The following is a 13,276-nucleotide window of genomic DNA, read 5'->3' on the forward strand; positions in this document are numbered from 1 at the left end:
ACAGAATGGTGGACACACAGGGGCAGAATGGTGGACACAGTGGGGCAGAATGCTGGACACAGTGACACAGGGGCAGAAATGCCGGACACAGTGGGGCAGAATGGTGGACACAGTGGGGCAGAAATGTGGACACACAGGGGCAGAAATGCTGGACACAGTGGGGCAGAAATGGTGGACACAGTGGGGCAGAAATGCTGGACACAGTGGGGCAGAAATGCTGGACACAGTGACAGGGGCAGAATGCTGGACATTGGGGCAGAATGCTGGACACAGTGGGGCAGAAATGCTGGACACAGTGACAGGGGCAGAATGCTGGACACAGTGACAGGTGCAGAATGCTGGACACAGGGGCAGACTGTGAGACCCAGGGGCAGAATGCGAGACACGGGGCAGAATGGAGATACGGGGCATGATTGGAGACACGGGGCAGGATGAAAGACATGGGGGCATGACTGGAGACAGATGGGGCAGGATTGGAGACAGATGGGGCAGAATGGAGACACAGGGGGCATGATTGGAGACAAGTGTCAGGATTGCAGACATGGCATGGTTGGAGACATAGGGGGCAGAATGGAGACATGGGGCATGATTGGAGACACTGGGGGCAGAATTGGAGACAGATCGTGCAGGATCATGGGGCAGGATGGATATGATGGAGACAGATGGGGCAGGATGGAGAGATCACATGGGGCGATCATATGGGGCAGGATAAGGAGATCATATGGGGCAGAATGGATACTCATGAGGGCAGGATGGGAGAATATCTGGCTGACGCCAGGAATGAGACACACGGGGCCAGGCTGGGTGATATTATTAATACCATAGGGGCTAATTTAGGGATATTATTACTGCAGTGATGTATTTATTTTATTTTTTGAGTATACTGTTTTAAATGGGGGGCGGTCCTGTTACTGTATAGAGTGATACTATGTCGCCTTCTTCATGTGGTGTAATGTAGAAGTTGTGAAAAATTAAGTAATGTGTTCTGCAAGCGGAGCTCGAGATAACTGTGTTATTTCCTGCAGAGAGAAGTCCTGGCTGGATGAAATGATGGCGGTCTGTGCTGGATGAAAGATGAAGGACTTCACCTAGAGACGTCACTGGTGAGTCAGTGTGTTACCTATACACTGACACTATACACTGTATACAGAGCTCCTGTGTATAATTTCACTAGTGATCACTATATTATCTGTACACAGACACTGCATACTAAGTACAGATCTCCTGTGTATAATGGCACTTATGGTGATAGTATGGTGCTTTTTTAAAAATTACTGATCAGAATTGTAGTATTCAGTCACTATGTGGTGGTAATATGTGGTCTGGACATGGTGTTGTGGTATTTGTTCCTTGTATGTGATATTATTCGATCACTGTGGTGGTAATATGTCATCTGGTCATGGTGTTGTGGTATTTGTTCCTTGTATTTTATATTATTCGATCACTGTGGTGGTAATATGTCATCTGGTCATGGTGTTGTGGTATTTGTTCCTTCTATGTGATATTATTGGGCATTTTAAAAATTGAAAAATAAATAAAAATATACCTAAATTGTATTGCATATTTTAACAAATATTTAATAGGTTACAGCAGAGTAGGGCCCGGCCAAAAGTGTCTACCGTGTTATGGTGGCGGCTTAAAAAATCTTTTGGCCAAAACAAAAGCTGCCTGCTATATGTGTGATCTGGTGATGGGAACTGTTAATGTGTGATAGGTGAGAAGTGGAGTTTTTCCAAGAGAGAGCGGTGGGACTGTGGACAGTTCGAGGGGTGGAGCCTGGAGGCAGGGCTGGGGTGGAGCCTGGGCGGAGTCTCAAGGGGGCCCCGAAAATTTTGCCAGTATGGGGCCCCGAAATTTCTAGTGGCAGCCCTGTGTGTGTGTACGAGGTGTACGGAGCAGAGCCGTGTGTGTACGAGGTGTACGGAGCAGAGCCGTGTGTGTACGAGGTGTACGGAGCGGAGCCGTGTGTACGAGGTGTACGGAGCAGAGCCGTGTGTGTACGAGGTGTACGGAGCAGAGCCGTGTGTACGAGGTGTACGGAGCAGAGCCGTGTGTACGAGGTGTACGGAGCAGAGCCGTGTGTACGAGGTGTACGGAGCAGAGCCTTGTGTGTACGAGGTCTATGTAGCGGAGCCGCGTGTGTACAAGGTGTACGGAGCAGAGCCGTGTGTACGAGGTGTACGGAGCAGAGCCGTGTGTACGAGGTGTACGGAGCAGAGCCGTGTGTGTACGAGGTGTACGGAGCAGAGCCGTGTGTACGAGGTGTACGGAGCAGAGCCGTGTGTACGAGGTGTACGGAGCAGAGACGTGTGTGTACGAGGTCTATGTAGCGGAGCCGCGTGTGTACGAGGTGTACGGAGCAGAGCCGTGTGTACGAGGTGTACGGAGCAGAGACGTGTGTACGAGGTGTACGGAGCAGAGCCGTGTGTGTACGAGGTCTATGTAGCGGAGCCGCGTGTGTACGAGGTGTATGGAGCAGAGCCGTGTGTACGAGGTGTACGGAGCAGAGCCGTGTGTATGAAGTGTACGGAGCGGAGCTGTGTGTGTACAAGGTGTACAGAGCAGAGCCGTGTGTGTACGAGGTGTACGGAGCAGAGCCGTGTGTACGAGGTGTACGGAGCAGAGCCGTGTGTGTACGAGGTGTACGGAGCGGAGCTGTGTGTGTACGAGGTCTATGTAGCGGAGCCGTGTGTGTGCGAGGTGTTAGACTTAACTGCATATGTTAAGTAATCTATATTTTTCATTATTGAAATAGATATTTTGCAGTCCCCCCGATTATGATTTGAGAAATATTATAATCAATCCTAAACTCATTCTCTCACCATTCATATCACATTCATTCTTTATTCTGAAAACTTTGTATCAACAGCTGTGTTGAATGACATCTGAGCTTTGAAAATTATATAAAAATTAAACCAGAGTTATATTTTTCCATTTTATCTTTCTTGAAATATCTCTTTTCATTTCTGTCTTTATCTTTTTCTAAATTGTCTTAATTTTACACATAACTATTTGATATATTATACACAGCAAAACTACAATAAATATAATAACAATCAGATTAGATAATACATTTCCTGCTGCCATTTTCGCTGAAGACTGGGACCAACTAGTTAGTGATTTTCCTAAATTTCTCCACCAAGATGAGCCTGACATACTCGTCCATTCATGTTCAATATAATTTTAATTCCCTTGCTCATGTCTGAATACAGTTTCAGCTTATTTTAATTGATTTGTTAACACATTTAAAGGGAACCTGTCACCCCCAAAATCGAAGGTGAGCTGAGCCCACCGGCATCAGGGGCTTATCTACAGCATTCTGTAATGCTGTAGACAAACCTCCTTTGTATCCTGAAAAATGAGAAAAAGAGGTTAGATTATACTCACCTGGGAGGGCGGTCCGATGGGCGTCGTGATCCGGTCCGGGGCCTCCCATCTTCTTACAATGACGTCATCTTCTTGTCTTCATGCTGCGGCTCTGGCGCAGGCGTACTTTGTCTTCCCTATTGAGGGCAGAGCAAAGTACTGCAGCGCCCAGGAGCCGGGCCTCTCTGACATTTCCCGGCGCCTGCGCACTGCAGTACTTTGCTCTGCCCTCAACAGGGCACACAAAGTACGCCTGCGCCAGAGCCACAACGTGAAGACAAGAAGAGGACATCATCGTAAGAAGATGGGAGGAAAGGACCGTGACGCCCATCAGACCGGACCACAGCAGGACCGCCCCTGGGTGAGTATAATATAACCTCTTTTTTTTATCTTTCAGGATAAATCGGGGGCTTATCTGCAACATTACATAATGCTGTAGATAAGCCCCTGATGCCGGTGGCCTTAGCTCACCTTCGATTTTGGGGGTGACAGGTTCCCTTTAACAAACCCTTGTCTTTCTTTATCTCATTTGTCCACATATCCCAAGGAAAATTATTTATTTGTGACAAGCTGAACTGTATCGGGAGGATTTTCAGATTTCTTGTGCCTGTTGATGTAATATTTATACTTCCTTCCTTTTTTGAGAGTTTTCACATTTTCCTCAATACAATATAAACCTATTGTCAGACTTTCAGCATGTACACAAAATGAAAAGAATGCAGAAACAACTTCTTTTTCTGACATAACTTGGAAACAAATCTTCTTAGCGCTTACTGGTGTCACCAAGTCCTGGATCGTGTGTCCATTCTCCACTCTGGCATGTCATGAGGTATGATTATGGAAACATGAATAATTAATGACTTTGTCCTGTCCACGTAGACACATTACCTTAGAAATAACATTTAAGCATGAATAAATGTCTAATTGTTCAGTGTTTGTGCCATCAAATGCAAAATCTGTGTCCTGTAATTGATAATATAGCAATTGTGTTTGACTAACAGGAATTCCCAGAACAGTTATAGGAACCAGGGTTTCTTCTCTTCCCGACAACCATTGTTCTATTCCCATTTCCATGTTAATGAGATGTGATTGATACTGGGGATATCTAGAAGATTTTTTCCAGTTAGACATGATAAAAGTCCATATCATACTCATAAACACTCCATCTCGTAATAAAGGTTTAGATTGGAACTGATTGATTTGGAAAGGAGTAGATGGTTGAAACCTTGTCTACTGCTGATCATCCATTTCACATTGACATCTTTACATTGTAGTTATTTTTACTTAAAACGCAACACTGGTAAAGTCCAGAATCCTAAGGAGATGGATTATCTACAGAAAAAATAAATTTCTTATTCAACCAACTCACATTACCGGATTCACCTCTGTGTATAACATTTATTGGACCATTTGAAAAACTTCCCAAAAAGAATCTATCTTTGGTCCATGTCAACAGAGATTCTGTAGGTAATTCTAACCTTGTGTTGCATTTTAATAATAAAGGAGACATATTTTCTTGACTATGTACTGCTTGTGGTGTAACCCTTACTTCTGGAGCTAGAGTATTTGTTACTGTAAAAACTACAGATACCTGTACTTGTACTGGTTCTCTTTAAGTTCCATGTTTTTACCCAATCTTCATCTCCTTCTGTAACAGAAAGTAATGAAGGATCCAAAATTTTCCAAAAAAGTTGTGTCGTTAGCCAAATATCTGTTTTGGATCTTCCATCTTTCCGTTTTGTGATCATATCATTTGTAATATCACCTGAGCACACAGCTTTTTCAACTGTATAAACCCAGTCTTAGGTCCTGTGGTAGCATGTAATATTATGTCAGTGTCATGTATGAAGTGTGGCTCAATACAGCATTTTACACCATAACCCATGCAAATGTTTCCGGTAATATCTACTGAATCATCCGGTATTTATCTATTAGGTTTTGTAGACTACACCATGTTCCAAATTATTATGAAAATGACATTTTTCTCGGATTTTCCTAAATGGTCGGTGCAAATGACAGTCAGTCTAATAAAAGTCATCACCCGTTAGATTATATATATCGAATTTTATTGAAGAAACCTCCCAATGATAACAGTATAATCTCCAAAATGAATAAAAACTCAAAATGAACTGTTCCAAATTATTAGGTACAGTAGAATTTCTAAACATTTTATATGTTTTAAAGAACTGAAAATGCTCATTTGTGGAATTTGCAGCATTAGGAGGTCACATTCACTGAACAAAAAGGCTATTTAACTCCAAAACCTCCTAACAGGCCAAGTTACATGTTAACATAGGAACCCTTCTTTGATATCACCGTCACTATTCTTGCATCCATTGAACTTGTGAGTTTTTGGAGAGTTTCTGCTTGTATTTCTTTGTATGAAGTCAGAATAGCCCCCCAGAGCTGCTGTTTTGATGTGAACTGCCTCCCACCCTCATAGATCTTTTGCTTGATGATACTCCAAAGGTTCTCTATAGGGTTGAGGTCAGGGGAAGATGGTGGCCACACCATGAGTTTATCTCCTTTTATGCCCATAGCAGCTAATGACTCAGAGGTATTCTTTGCAGCATGAGATGGTGCATTGTCATGCATGAAGATGATTTTCCTCCTGAAGGCACGTTTCTGCTTTTTATACCATTGAGGAAAGTTGTCAGTCAGAAACTCTATATACTTTAGCGAGGTCATTTTCACACCTTCAGGAACCTTAACCGGTCCTACCACCTGTTTCCCCATGATTCCGGTGCAAAACATGACTCCTCCACCTCCTTGCTGACATCGCAGCCTTGTTGGGACATGGTGGCCATCCACCAACCATCCACTACTCCATCCATCTGGACCATCCAGGGTTGCTTGACACTCATCTGTTGGAAAATTAGTCTTCATGAATGTCTGGGCCCACTGCAACCGTTTCTGCTTGTGAACATTATTTAGGGGTAGCCGAATTGTAGGTTTATGAACCACAGCAAGCCTTTGAAGGATCCTATACCTTCAGGTTCGAGGGACTCCAGAGGCTCCAGCAGCTTCAAATATCTGTTTGCTGGTTTGTAATGGCTTTTTAGCAGCTGCTCTCTTAATCCGATGAACTTGCCTGGCAGAAACCTTCCTCATTATGCCTTTATCAGCACAAACACGTCTGTACTCAGATTCAACCACAAATCTCTTAACAGTACGATGATCACACTTAAGTTTTCGGGAAATATCTAATGTTTCCATCCCTTGACCAAGGCATTGCACTATTTGATGCTTTTCGGCAGCAGAGAGATCCTTTTTCTTTCCCATGTTACTTGAAAACTCTGGCTTGCTTAATAAGGTGGAATATCATTTTTAAGTAGTTTTCCTTTAATTAGAATCACCTGCAAAACTAATTATCACATGTGTTTAAGATTGATTTCAGTGATCCATTAAGCCCTGAGACACAATACTATCCACAAGTTTATTTGAAAAACAAAACAATTAAATCTTTATGACACTTAAATACAATTTGCATAACAATTTGAAACACAGTGTAGATCCTTTTGATTTCTGTGAGCGTAGAGTTCTTTTGAAAGGTTCATTCATTTCACTAGTATTCGCTCCATGATGTAAAATATCTTCTGCGTAGATCACAGTTGAAATAGTACAAAGTAGCAGAAATTTAATTCCCATCAGATAGTAGCTTTTCCTGGGAAATGTCTTCTCCTGAAGGATTGATGTTGAATCACTTCCATCAACGACATGGTGTTTCATATTCCAGCTCTTATTGGAATCCATTTCTTACTAAAAGAAATGCAGTATCATTATTTTGCAACATACAATTTGCATTGATCGACATGTACCCACACTCTTTGTTGTCTGCGGGTATTTTTAACCACATTAGATGCTTGTTGTACAAGAATCATACCTTGTCCCATGGTTTCGATTATCTCAAAGGGACTTTCCCAGTTACTTTCCCATGGTCCACTCTTCCTGAAAGTTTTAATCATCACTAGAGCCCCTTTCTTGAATTTGGATTCATATGGTGGCTCCATTCTCTGCATTCTTGATGCAAATGTGGAAGAATAGTTTTCCGGCAACAATTGCAACCATTTGGACCTTGCAACAGCATCTTTTTGAGGTGTGAACAAAAATGGTTCAAGTGGAAAAATCAATGGCATTTTTCTTCCTGTCATTAGTTCAAAAGGAGTAAATTGAGTTGTGGAACAAGTTGTTCCTCTCACACTCAACAGTACCAAAGTTACGGCATTGACCCAAGTATTGCCTTTGTCCAATAACATCTTGACAATTCTGGATTTTATTGTTCTATTTATCCTTTCCACAATACCAGTGGACTGTGGATGGTAAGGTACAAGGAATTGTTGTTGTTCCCCTAGAATAGTACAAACTGCTTGCATGATTTTTCCTGTAAAGTGACTTCCTCGATCAGAGGAGATCATTCTTGGGATCCCCAAGTACAATAGACATGATAAACTAATGCTCTAATTGTAGACAAAGCATAATCTTTCCTGACAGGTAATATTTCAACCCATTTAGAAAAAAACATTTACTACAATCAATGCATACCTGAGACCATTTTTACCTTATGGTAACGGTCCAATGTAGTTGATTTGTAACGTTGACCAAGGAAAAAATACTGTGCTCAAAAAACAAACACTAAGTTTAAAAATGGGGTATACTGTGTATGCCTAGTGAGCACTACACTCACAACCTGCCTGGCTGTGGGGGTTGGCACCCTACAGGGAAACGTTATGGCGCCCCCACTCCGCGGTGGCTGTCCCTGGATGTCCTGATGTACTCTATGATAACCACGGGGCACTCACTACCCACAGCCTAGGACCCACTGCAGGCTAGACAAAGATACTCCTGCACTAAAGGAATACTAGATCCCCATATATAAAAACAAATGTAAAGAACACATAAGGCGAACAGGCAATGATGTGCTATTGAGGGAGTCTTTTTGGAGCACAGTCTTTTATAGGTTCATTATACCAGTCATGGCTAATCCCACCAACTATGGCTGAACCAATTGAACAGTGTCACCCGGAGATACACAGATGTGTGACCACATGTATCGATACCATAGTCCAAACACTTATCTCCCTCTATGCGTCGTTTGCCACAGACCACAGCGCCTCTACGCGTTTCGCCCCATGTCGGCTCCTCAGGAGGCAAGATTCATTGATGCAGTGTGTCCTGATGCGGTGTCATGGCTACGCAGCCCTCATGTCCCACGCTTTTTAATGAATCTTGCCTACAAACTGGTGAATCTGGTTGTAGCATCAAATCAAGATTTGTGACACTTAATTGAGCTCCTGTATCAATAAGAAATACAACATTCGGTCTTGATAAATTTCCTTTGATAAATGGTCTTCCAGAGTCATCCAATTTAACGAGTCACAAATTCCAATGGATGGGGTGTAGGAGTAGTCTATGATTGTCAGAAGATGGAGGAGATGGGAGAAGACCAATGTCCTTTTTAAAAGCACTTGGAATTCTGTCCCTGGACTCAGTCTCCTTCACTGTCGTCTCTCTGATCTGTCTGATTAATGGTGCATACGGTGACTGCGTTTGTCTGTTGTCAGTGTGAGTAGGTGCAGAAGAATGTAATGGAGGTGCAGAAGGTTTGGTGGATGATTTTGGCACGAGTCCATTTTCCCTTCCAAGCTTACCTGTTCCTTGTGTACCTGTCTGATTCTGCTCTCAAGAATTTTCTACACTGCCATTTTAAGTGTCCAGGTATACCACAAAAATAACAATGGATATTGTTCCTTTTTGTAGTATTTTTACCTCTATGATCAATATAATCTCTGTTCTTGGATGTTACTGTGGGTCTAGGTTTCAGCTGATTTCTTTCTCATGAACTACAGCTATTTTAGTCAAAAACTGTTGCTTCTTGCAATGATGGCTGAGCACTAGCCAATTGCTCTGAGGCAGGCTCTAAATATTTGAACTTTTTTTTACAAAAAAATCTGATCATGGATGTTGGCTCCGCATGAGGCCTAAGATTCATCACCATCCTAAAGGCCTGTTCAAATTTTACCAAAAATGCAAATGGGTCAACATTAATATTAGTTCGTACATTTTCCAGGACATCAATTGTAGGAGTGGCTTCGCCGGTCATAAACAGTATTAATTGTCTAAGTCTGTCTTCTTTTGTGCTATGTGTCAATTTATTATCATTTAATCTGGGTGTGGTCTGTAACCTTTTTCCCATATGTGAGGGTAACCATACTTTGAATATATTGTTTTTTTGTTCATCATTAAGATTGAATTAATCTGTGTTTAATTCAAAAATGTCAACATTATAAAAGGCATCCATCTTGTCATTGAAGTTTGGAACGTCTTTTACAATTTTCATAAACTGATCTTGTATTTTCAGATTAATTTGTGCTGCTCTGTCATGGAATTTTTTCTGTTGTAGTTCATCTGCCTGAAAATCTTCTACTGAAACATCTGAATTTTGTGTGTCTGGTAAAAATGATTTGGCGCATTGTCTTCCTGTTTGTTTGATCGTGTAACAACAGAAGTCTTTTTTATATCTTGGTGCAATTTGGACAATAATTCTGTTTAAGTATCAATTTGATCTTCCAATTGTTCATTATGTTCTGACAATATCAAACAATTTGGACAATTGAAGTAATCCCCGTCAGACTCTTGTGTGTCACCTTGTGTGTCAGTATGACCAATGTCTTGTGTGATAGTACATGCTTTATGTGTTTGTGTTTCAGTTTTCTCAAAAACTAAATTATTATACACTCAGACCATTTTGAAGCTTTCTCTGTAACTTGTTTTACTGAGAAAAGCCTTATTAATTTTAAGATTCTCTGCTTCGCATTGGCTATACAAACTAGACCATAATTGTAAATCTGTATGGCTATGAACAAACTTAAACTCTAATACTTTTCTTAGAATAATCATGAATAAAATCCATTTTCTCACATATGGAATGTCTTTTCCTCTAGTGGATTGATCCAATGGTCAATGGATGGTCCTCCGTATCTTTACTGACTCCTCAGACCTCCTCCTGGATGGGACACATGTAGCTCTTTATGGTTGGAAACACAAATCTTCACTCCTCTGTAGGCTCTGTCTGATCCTTGTGAAGTGAAATAGTGGAATTCCTGCGCCTTGAACAACAGGTGTTTAGCAGAGCTCTCCTCCCCCTGCGTGCAATCGAAAGGAATCCACCCAAAATAGCACAAAAAACAGATTTGGCTGTGCTCCCCAAAATGTTAGAAAAAAATAACACTTTCTTACTTTTTTTTTTTTAAGTAAGAGCACGGTGAGGATAGAAAGGAACGCAATATTGAATTATGTGGATAAAACAAATCTTGTTAATGTTTATTCAAAAAGTGATTACAAAAATGAAGAAAAGTTCATAGCACCCAAACATAAGTATTAGATTATAAAAGAGAAAACAAGCATTCAGTGGTTCTTACATATGGTCTTGAAGTTGATGTGGTGCGGGTTGGAGATTCTTAAAGTATGAGAGATCTCCTGAACAAGAGTTAGGTCGGCTTATATACTATTTTGACCCATAGACTTACATTGGTTTCTATTTTTCCTGTCTCATAACAACATAAGATGTTCTGCCGCTATGTTCATGGCCTCTACCATATTAGAAGAACACTAGTAACTTGCGGAATATGAATATTAGTTTTTTGTACATTACCTCATTTTGAAATGCTTAAGCATATAGCCTGTGATCTTTAAGAACCATTTACTATCTCCAAATAGCCACATATTGACAGTTCTGACAAAAGACCTATAGTTCTGACAGAGAACAGATGTATTGGCCAATATCCTCAGAATAACTAATTCCCTCAATATACAGAGTATCTATTTGCTAGTTAGAACCTGCATATGTTACGTAATCTACATTTTATTATTATTGAAATACTAATATTTTACAGTGGCTTACCCTCCTTCTGGGGTGTGTCAATGACTGCCTTCTAGACATTTGTCCAGTCAGCAGATGTGGAGCCTACTGAAACAGACTAAGGGACCTTTTTTAAATGTTTAGGAAGCCACTGCAGGTGTTTTTATTCTAATTTACTGACATAATGACTTTTGGGTTTTCATTGGCTGTAGGATATAGTCATCAACAGAAATAAACGCTTGAGATAGATCACTCTGTAATGACTAATATAAGAGTTTAATTTTTTGCATTGAAGAACTGAAATAAATAAACTTTTTTATAATATTCTAATTTAGTTAGAAGCACTTGTATGTGACTATGTAAAAACAATTAAGAACTTAAAAAAGCTTCTCCCCTGTGTGAATTCTTTGGTGGCTAGAAAGAGATGGTTTCTTCACGAAACATTTCCCACATTCTGAGCAGGAAAAAGGCTTCTCCCCTGTGTGGGTTTTCTGGTGGCTAACAAGATTCGATTTCCTGGTAAAACATTTCCCACATTCTGAGCAGGAAAAAGGCTTCTCCCCTGTGTGGGTTTTCTGGTGGCTATCAAGACTCGCTTTCCTGGTAAAACATTTCCCACATTCTGAACAGGAAAAAGGCTTCTCCCCTGTGTGAGATCTATGATGTCTGACAAGAAATGATTTAGCTAGAAAACATTTCCCACATTCTAAACAGGAAAAATGCTTCTCCCCTCTGTGGGTTTTCTGGTGGCTAACAAGATTCGCTTTGTGTTTAAAACATTTCCCACATTCTGAACAGGAAAAAGGCTTCTCCCCTGTATGAGATCTATTATGTATGACAAGAAATGATTTAGCTAGAAAACATTTCCCACATTCTGAACAGGAAAAAGGCTTCTCCCGTGTGTGGGTTTTCTGGTGGCTAACAAAATTCGATTTGTGGTTAAAACATTTCCCACATTCTGAACAGGAAAAAGGCTTCTCCCCTGTGTGGGTTTTCTGGTGGCTAACAAGATTCGCTTTGTGGTTAAAACATTTCCCACATTCTGAACAGGAAAAAGGCTTCTCTCCTGTGTGGGTTCTTTGGTGGGTAACAAGCTGCACTTTTCGAATAAAACATTTCCCACATTCTGAACAGGAAAATGGCTTCTTCACTGTGTGAATGCTCTGGTGACTGACAAAATCTGATTTCTGGTTAAAATATCTCCCACACTTGGAACAAGAAAATCTATTGTCTGCTTTGTGAAGTTTTTGTTGTTTGAGAAATGACTTTTCTAGGGAAAAACTATTTCCATATTCTGAAAATGAAAATGTCTTCATTGCTTTAGGAGCAGTTCGATTTTTAATGCTTATTTTGTGACTTTGATTTTCATTAGTACTAGGCAATGAATCAGAAGACAGGACCTGTTCCAAATGATCAGATGACAGATCTTTGCTGTGAAGGGATGATGGTATATTTGGAGTAATGGCATTCACTTCAATTGTATCCTGCGGGATCTCAAGATTATCTGATTTAAACATTGAAGATGTCAGCTGTCCCTCTGATCTCCTGGTACGGTCATCTGCCAAGAATAAAACCAATTATTATTTTAGAATAAAATATCCTTAAATTCTATATTTTTGAACATTTCTATTTAAACGGTCTGTAAAAATGGTAAGTTATGCAAAATTATTAAATTATTCACCAAGACAATGACAGTTTACAGTTTACAGACTGTGCTCAAAACCACATTAAGCATCCATGCTTTTGGCATTACTATAGTGAGAAGAAACCACTTATTTTACGGCATGTGTATCTCCTGGAGCACAATTTGGGCACTATGTGTTGGGTAATAACTTGGGAAATTTGCAATTTTCACTCTCCAACATCCACTGCGCGTGCTAATATCTGGAAACTGCAGTGCAGTCAAAATAGTCACTATTCCTATAGATTCATTTATTGAGGGTTATAATTTACAAAATGGAGTCACTTTATAGGGATTTCATCTGCTCTGGTTTTCTGCAATTTTGTCATATTAGGGATTCTGCAAATGGTGTGCCCCATCTCCTCTGGGAT

General features: G+C 40.7%; 1 protein-coding gene across 1 annotated transcript in view; it reads right to left on the reverse strand.

Moving 5' to 3' along the window:
* Positions 1-11,457: 11,457 nt before the first annotated feature.
* The window catches only part of LOC138663353 (zinc finger protein 585A-like), a 169,609-nt gene continuing 167,790 nt past the window's right edge, over positions 11,458-13,276 (reverse strand). The window contains exon 13 of the mRNA XM_069749533.1: positions 11,458-11,890. Within this exon, the coding sequence (XP_069605634.1) occupies positions 11,602-11,890 (289 nt within the window). The 3' untranslated portion in view covers positions 11,458-11,601. The remainder of the gene's footprint in view (positions 11,891-13,276) is intronic.

Source organism: Ranitomeya imitator, chromosome 2 (assembly GCF_032444005.1).
Source record: "Ranitomeya imitator isolate aRanImi1 chromosome 2, aRanImi1.pri, whole genome shotgun sequence".
NCBI lineage: Eukaryota > Metazoa > Chordata > Amphibia > Anura > Dendrobatidae > Ranitomeya > Ranitomeya imitator.